This window comes from Leucoraja erinacea, chromosome 43 (genome assembly GCF_028641065.1).
Source record: "Leucoraja erinacea ecotype New England chromosome 43, Leri_hhj_1, whole genome shotgun sequence".
Lineage (NCBI taxonomy): Eukaryota > Metazoa > Chordata > Chondrichthyes > Rajiformes > Rajidae > Leucoraja > Leucoraja erinaceus.
In genome coordinates, this window is record NC_073419.1 from 1,710,567 (window position 1) to 1,719,041 (window position 8,475).

General features: G+C 45.9%; 1 protein-coding gene across 5 annotated transcripts in view; it reads right to left on the reverse strand.

Moving 5' to 3' along the window:
• The window catches only part of LOC129714873 (transmembrane protein 241), a 116,819-nt gene extending 108,344 nt beyond the window's left edge, over positions 1–8,475 (reverse strand). For 3 of the 5 annotated variants that reach the window (XM_055664720.1, XM_055664716.1, XM_055664715.1), the window contains exons 1-3: positions 8,255–8,475; positions 3,298–3,378; positions 1,080–1,161 (exon numbers count right to left, since the gene is read on the reverse strand). In XM_055664720.1, the coding sequence (XP_055520695.1) occupies positions 1,080–1,161; positions 3,298–3,378; positions 8,255–8,451 (360 nt within the window). In that variant the 5' untranslated portion in view covers positions 8,452–8,475. Of the gene's footprint in view, positions 1–1,079; positions 1,162–3,297; positions 3,379–3,855; positions 3,903–8,078; positions 8,190–8,254 lie in introns of those variants that run through there. The other 2 variants (XM_055664718.1, XM_055664717.1) reach the window with 2 other exon arrangements.

The following is an 8,475-nucleotide window of genomic DNA, read 5'->3' on the forward strand; positions in this document are numbered from 1 at the left end:
GAAAAAAGGAACAGGTCAAGACCCTTCTTCAGACTGAGAGGCAGGGGAAAGGGAAACGAGAGATATAGATGGTGATTTGAGAGATATAGAACAAATGAATTAAAGATATGCAAAAATTAACAATGATAAATGAAACGGGCTATTGCTAGCTGCAGGCTAGGTGATAACGAGTTGTACAGAAAATGAAACTTGCCAGGACGACAGTGAAACGAGTGCATAGACCAGGGTGAGGGTGGGATGGAGAGGGGACGCAGGGGTTACTTGAAGATAGAGACATCAATATTCATACTGCTGGGTTGTAAGCGGTCCAATAGACTGTATAGTTTTCAGAACATAAAGCATAGAAACAGGCCATTCGGCCCACCATGTCCATGCTGAACATTGGGCAACATCCATATTAATCACATCTTCTAGGCCTTCTATGCTTTACAGACGCCTCTTAAAAGCTGTTAGTGACACTACTTCCACCACTCTCGCTGGAATCTGTGGAATTCATTGCCACAGATGGCGGTGGAGGCCAACATTGGGCATTTTTACAATGGAGATTGACAGGTTATTGATTAGGAAGGGAGTCAGGGGTTATTATTGGATCAAGACAGTAGAATGCAGTTGAGATGCTTAGATCAGCCGTGACTGAATGGCAGAGCAGACTCGATAGGTCGAATGGGCCTAGTTCTGTTCCCAATGTTGGGCGAGCCCAGAACCAGGAGGTCACACTTAAAATAAAGGGGAGGCCATTTAAGACTGAGGTGAGAAAAAACGTTTTCACCCAGAGAGTTGTGAATTGTGGAATTCCCTGCCACAGAGGGCAGTGGAGGCCAAATCACTGGATGGATTTAAGATAGAGTTAGATAGAGCTCTAGGGGCTAGTGGAATCAACGGATATGGGGAGAAGGCAGGCACGGGTTATTGATTGGGGACGATCAGCCATGATCACAATGAATGGCGGTGCTTGCTCGAAGGGCCGAATGGCCTCCTCCTGCACCTATTTTCAATGTTACAATAGTTTTCAACATTTTGTAAATTGCTTCAATGTGATATACACGTCTACAGTTCCCAAAACGAAGAAACATCCTTACCAGTTTAGATAATGCCCGGGAACCAGCATAAATACTGCCAACAAATAACAAGACACCAGGCAACCAGGAAATCTTGGCGGACCTACCAAAGTGTAAATTACATTATTAATACATAAAGTCAAATGTTCCTGCTGTAATGCATTTAGACTTTAACTTTTTAAATCAAATATTACCCAATCAATCTAAATGTTTATGAATCATATTGTTTCAGTTTCTATATTCACCAGATCATAGTTATGGCAAATTTCTTTATTGTCTCTCCAAATAAACAGAAATGCATCTTCGTATGATTATGGGAACTGCAGATGCTGACATCTTGAGTGAAACACAAAGTGCTGGAGTAACTCAGTTGGTTAGGCAGCATCTATGGATATCGGTGAGACCAAGCGGAGGTTGGGCGATCGTTTCGCCGAACACCTCCGCTCGGTCCGCAATAACCAAGCTGACCTCCCAGTAGCTCAGCACTTCAATTCCCCCTCCCACTCCATCTCCGACCTCTCTGTCCTGGGTCTCCTCCATGGCCACAGCGAGCAGCACCAGAAATTGGAGGAACAGCACCTCATATTCCGTTTGGGGAGTCTGCATCCTGGGGGCATGAACATCGAATTCTCCCAATTTTGTTAGTCCTTGCTGTCTCCTCCCCTTCCTCGGCCCCCCTGCTGTCTCCTCCCATCCCCCAGCCTTCGGGCTCCTCCTCCTCTTTCCTTTCTTGTCCCCGCCCACCCCCGCCCCCGATCAGTCTGAAGAAGGGTTTCGGCCCGAAACGTTGCCTATTTCCTTCGCTCCATAGATGCTGCTGCACCCGCTGAGTTTCTCCAGCTTTTTTGTGTACCTTCTATGGATAGGCAGTCTGTTCTGGCACCATTCAAACAATCTGAAGAGGGGTCCAACTCAAAACATTGCCTATTGATGTCCTTCAGAGATGCTGACTGACCCACTGAGTTACTCTAGCGCTTTGCGTTCTACGGGGTGGGTAGCTAACGATATTTGAATTACAGGATTTATTTTTAATTTGTTTACAGAATGTGGACACCTCCAGTAAAGTTATTGCTCGGGGCAGCTGTCTGAGAGTGAACATAAAACAGGGCAGCACTCGAAGCGGCTGATTCGGAAACTCCAAGCCGCAGAGTGTGTTCCGATCATCCCGGCGAGAGGGCCTGTACATCGGGCCGTCTGTAGCAGCGACTGCGGAGGGTTCAAAGGTCCCAACCTCGGGTGAAGAAAGGAGGAAGATGACTGAAGTTTATTGCCTTCCATCACAGTGAGAAACGTTGGTTCCACTGTGGTGGATGTTTATGTTAAATTCTACTGTGAATTGTGTTTTTATTCGTATGTCTGTATGGTAACTCAAATGTCACTGTCCCAATTGGTGCACGTGACAGTAAATGTGAACTAGGACTTGAATAGGTCCTTCAGCCAAAATGTTGGTTGCTGGTTGACCAAGGAAGGCGATGGCTGGAGGCCCGAGCAGCCTCGGGCTTGCCTGAATCGGGGACTAGATTGGGCTTGGAATATGGCGCCGAAACATGGTGCCTCTTTTTTGCGGGCTCAGTTGACTATTTCTGTACACTTGGTAACCAGGGGTGGTATGGTGATATTCTACTGGACTGTTTGGAAGAAACTAATTTCACTGTGCATTCGCACTTTGCACATGTGACAATAAAACACCACTGAAACAATGTTTGTGCCCAGTGATGCCTAGTTAAACTGATCTCATCTGCTTGTACATGATCCACATTGCTCTAAGGTAGACACAAAATGCTGGAGTAACACAGCGGGTCAGGCAGCATTTATGGAGAGAAAGAATGGGCGCCGTTTCGCGTCGAGACCCTTCTTCAGAAGATTTAATTCTTACTCTCCATAGATGCTGGCTGACCCGCTGAGTTACTCCAGCATTTTGTGTCTACCTTCGATTTTATCCTGCATCTGCAGTTCTTTCTCACACATCCATATCACTCTGTTCCGCACACTTCCATGTGCATATCTCAGAGCCTCTAAAACTCCACGCTCGTACCTGCAAAATAGTGTCTCTAGTTTTGTCAAGGTGATCTTGTACCACTTCCTGAAAATAGTTTGATGCAACCATGTGGTTTGACAGGAATAAAATTTCTGTTTAAATCTGAATTGTGATTACATTTAAATTGGTAATTCTAAGCAAATAAATCAAACCTTCGACACGCTTTAGTTCGAGTGAATGATGTTACCACAGGTTCCTTACCAGAGAAAGCTGCTTCTCAGCTCCACCCATCCTAGTTTCCAGGCTACCTGAAGTAAGACAGTTCCCACAATTGTTTGCCAACTGCAAAAAGAAAAAAAACAAGCAGTAGTAGTTCAGTTTATTGTCACGTGTATCGAGGTACAGTGAAAAGCTTTTGTTGCATGCTAACCAGTCAGCAGAAAGACAATACATGATTACAATTAAGCCATTTATATTTTATAATAAGGGAATGTGCAGGAAAGAAATGCAGATGCTGGTTTAAACCACCGATAAGATACAAAATGGTGGAGTAACTCAGTGGGACAGGTAGCATCTCTGGAGAGAAAAAATGGGTGAAGTTTGGTGTCGAGACCCTTTAGACTGAATAATGTATAATGCAAGGTGAAGACAGTGATCAAGGATAGTCCGAGGGTTACCAAAGGTAGTTGAGGTAGAGGTAGTTGAACTAGAGGTAGTTGAAAAAAATCAACTGGAGCAGCCGGAAGAGAAATCACATTTAATAGAAAAATCATGATCCATTCTAAAGCTCCGATAATATTACCCATGAATAATACGTACCCTTGAAAAAGTGTTGGATAGGTAAACTTCAACACTGAAAGGACATACTGAAAAAGAAAGAAATGATTAGACATTTGAGATTTACAGCAAGACCAACCGCAAGCATTCAAAGGGCGGCATGTCAGGAATTAGAGTGTCACGGTTCTGCAGATGCTGGTTTAAATCGAAGGCAGACACAAAAAGCGGGTCAGGCAGCATCTCTGGAGAGAAGGAATGGGCGACGTTTCGGGTCGAGACCCTTCTTCAGACGGGTCAGATATAAACATTGTACTCGGTTAGGGTTGCCAAATATCCCACTCGCAAATAAATGACAAAAGGTTAAAATACGGGGCAAATTCCCGACGGCAATTCGTTGACCGACTCAGCCGTGGCTGGGTGTATGATGAGTTGGCCCGGGTGCTGAACTGCACACAAAGCCCAGCCGGCGTGCCAGCTGAAGGACCTGTCCCACTGTACGAGGTAATTCACGAATTCTCACGAGTTTTCCCCTGATTCGAACTCGCAGAATGTTCGTAGCGAGTCCGTAGGAGTTTGTGGATGTTTCGTAGCGGCTCGTTATGCTAACCGTCGGTACTCGGGGCATCAGGAAAGTCGGGACGTTTTTTCATACTGATGAAAAATGTCCACGAGTAAAAAAACTAGTCGGGATGACTCGTACAGTGGGACAGGCCCTCGAGGAGTTTTGGCACAGGCGACGTCGCGCGCAAAGTCCGGTGCCCCTTCCAATTCATGAACTGATGATCGGTCAAGAGAAGGAGGGGTGGTGGTGTGGCAGCAGTAAGCGAAGGTCCGAAGGTCGGACAGCTGACCTGACAGTCCCCTCGACCCAAGTAGTAGCAGTCAAATGCGGGACAAGGGCAGTCCCGTATGGGACAAAACAATTTAGCCCAAAATACAGGATGTCCCAGCTAATACGGGACAGTTGGCAACCCTAAACTCAGCAGACACCATAATAAGCAAGATGTTCAAGAATTTTTTTTTTTTTTTTTTTTAAACGCAATATAGTGCAAAAACAAGACGTAATGACCCTAGTACAAACAAGGCAGTTTGGAGTTTGGGAGTTTGTAGCGTTCAATAGCCTGATGGTTGTAGGGAAATGTTATTCCTGAATCTGGATGTTGAGGCTTCCAAACTCCTATGCCCGTGAAATGAGAGGGTGGTGTGGGTCTCTGATGATGCTGGCAGCCTTTGAGACAGCGCCTCCCATAGATTACTGTGATGGTGGGGAAGTCAGTACCCATGATGGACCGGGCAGCATCCACCATGATTTGTAATCTGCTTCGTTCCAGAGCATTCGAATTGCCGAACCAGGCTGCGATGCAACCAGTTAATGTGCTCTCCATCATACACCTGTAGAAGTTCAAGGCAATATTCCTCGACATACCCAATCTCCTCAATCTTTTATGTGGAGGCATTGAGGGGCTTTCTTTATGATTGCATAAATGTGCTGGGTCCAGAACACATCTACAGAGATATGCACGCCCAGGAACCTGAAGTTGTTGACTCTTTCCGCTGCCGAACTGACATATCGATGAAGAGAGGCACTTGGATCTTTGGCCTTTATTCTTCCAAAGTCAACAATCAGTTCCTTGGTTTTACTGACATTGAGAGCAAGTTTAACACAAAATGCTGAAGTAAAACTCAGCGGGACAGGCCGCATCTCGTGATAGAAGGGTTTTGGGTCGAGACTTCAGAGCAAGTTTGTTGTTCGGGCTCCATTCAAAAAAACAATCGATCTCCCTCCTATACAGTTTCAGTTTTAGTTTATTATCACATGTACTGTGGTGCAGTGAAAAGCTTTTGTTGCGTGACTATAATTTAGGTCTGCCATCCCAATGGGGGAGTTTTGTCAATTGAAACAATGACACGTTCTCCTAATTCAGCTCACGTGACATTTCCAACATCTGTCGTATTCTGCTTTTAGAAATTAACCTCAAGAGTTAACAATACAGCATTTGATTTTCACATTTGATGTGAAATGGGCTCAATTGTAATCATGTGTTGCCTTTCCACTGATTGGTTAACAGGCAACAAAAGCTTTTCACTGTACCTCAGTACACGTGACAATAAACTAAACTTCATTCAACTCAACGACTGTCTCCTGCCCTCAAATCCAGGCAGCATTCCGCTAAACCTCCTCTCCTCCAAAGCCTTCACGTCCTCCTTCCTGTGATGGGGCAAGCAGAACATCACACAAAACTCCAAATGCAATGTAACCTGGGGCATCGTGACTTCCTGAATCTTGTATACATATTAGGACTTCCTGACTCTTACATACAAACCCAATCTAACTTCCATCTAATCTAATCTAACCAAAGACCTAGTCAAGAGTGTTTTATTGCCACATGTCCCAGATAGAACAATGAAAATCTTACTTGCAGTAGCACAACAGAATATGCAAACATAGTACACTGTAAACAATAAATGAGAAAAAAGTTCATTGTGTGTCTACATACACACGCATACGTACACATTAAAAAAAAACAATAATAGAGCAATAATAAAAATAATAGTCTATGAAGTTGAATCAGGACTTCTTGACTTGTATATCCAACTGCAGCCTAACCAAAGACCTTAAATGCATCTTGACTTCCTGACTTAGGATGAAAGGGTATCTCATTGAAACATATAAGATTGTTAAAGGTTTGGACACACTGGAGGCAGGAAATATATTCCTGATGTTGGGGGAGTCCAGAACCAGGGGCCACAGTTTAAGAATAAGGAGTAAGCCATTTAGAACGGAGACGAGGAAACACTTTTTCTCACAGAGAGTGGTGAGTCTGTGGAATTCTCTGCCTCAGAGGGCGGTGGAGGCCGGTTCTCTGGATGCTTTCAAGAGAGAGCTAGATAGGGCTCTTAAAAATAGCGGAGTCAGGGGATATGGGGAGAAGGCAGGAACGGGGTATTGATTTGGGATGATCAGCCATGATCACATTGAATGGCGGTGCTGGCTCGAAGGGCCAGATGGCCTACAACTGCACCTATTGTCTATTGACTCTGATATACAAATGCAACCTGACCTAAAACCTATGAAGCTGCATCATGACTGTGTTACTCTTACACACAAATATATACTCTTATATTCAAATGTTTCAGGGCTTCCTGACTCTTAAATGCAACCTAACCAAAGACCTAGGACGCTGCATCATGACTAAATGCACCAAAAATGCTGCCTAACCAAACGCCTATGAAGATATTGCTTTCCGCCAGAGATGCTGTCTGACCTGCTGAGTTACTCCAGCTTCTATCAAACACTTATGAAGTTACATCATCACTTCTTGACTCTTATATCCAAATGCTGCCTAACCAAAGACCAGTATAGCTATATTTACTCATAACTGAGATTAATGGATTGGTGGATCAGAAACATCCAGGGGTTGAGGTGTGGAGTAGGGGAGAGGAATGGGGATGGGACAGGGACATAATGCTGAGATAAAGATCACCAGTGAAGTTGCTGAGGGGCAGCACAGGCTGGAGGGGCTGAATGTCCTGCAGTTCCGTCCCATCGGCCTGGAATGAGTAGGTTAACATGTGATGAGCGTCTGTCGGCACTGGGCCTGTACTCGCTGGAGTTTAGAAGAATGAGGGGGGAACCTCAATGAAACATTACAGAATAGTGAAAGGCTTGGGTAGAGTGGATGTGGAGAGGATGTTCCCACTAGTGGGAGAGTCTAGGACCAGAGGTCGCAGCCTCAGAATTAAAGGATGTTCCTTTAGGAAGGAGACAAGGAGAAACTTCTTCAGTCAGAGTGTTGTGAATCTGACTGTCTACTCCATCTATGCCTTTCATAACTGTATCTTCAGGTTCGCCACTGATTATCCGGCAACTGGTGATCCGGCACTTCCTTTAATCCTGACTATATTACTCGGCCTGGATAGAGTAGATGTGGAGAGGATGTTTCCACTAGTGGGAGAGTCTAGGACTAGAGGACACAGCCTCAGAATTAAAGGACATTCCTTTAGGAAGGAGATGAGGAGGAATGTCTTTAGTCAGAGGGTGGTGAATCTGTGGAATACGTTGACACAGACGGCTGTGGAGGCCACAAGTCAGTGGATATATTTAAAGCAGAGATAGATAGATTGTTGATTAGTGCGGGTGTCAGGGGTTATGGGGAGAAGGCAGGAGAATGGGGTTAGGAGGGAGAGATAGATCAGCCATGATTGAATGGCAGACTGGATGGGCCGAATGGCCTAATTCTGCTCCTATCACTTGTGACCCTCACCTTGTTGGTGAAATAAGAGGCGGTGTAGAGCAGCGAGAAGCAGAGTTGCAGCCGTTTGTGCCACATCTGCAGGCGGTGGCGGGCGGTGAGAGGGAGGGAGGGAGTTACAGGGGGGGGGGGGGGGGGGGGAGGAGGCTGCGGCGGCGACACGTTGCTAAGGGCCGCCCCCCCCGCACCTTGCTGGTGAAATAAGAAGCGATAAAGAGAAGCAGAGTTGCAGCCATTCGTGCCACATCTGCCGGGGTTGAGGAGAGGGAGAGTGGCCGAGTCGGCGGCGGTGAGAGGAGTTGTGGGCGATGGCGGGGATGGAGGTGGAGGTGAGGCTGTGGCGGCGACACGTTGCTAAGGGCCTCGACCCCGCCCACGCCGTCATCTTCCTCGCAGCGGCCCGCCCCCT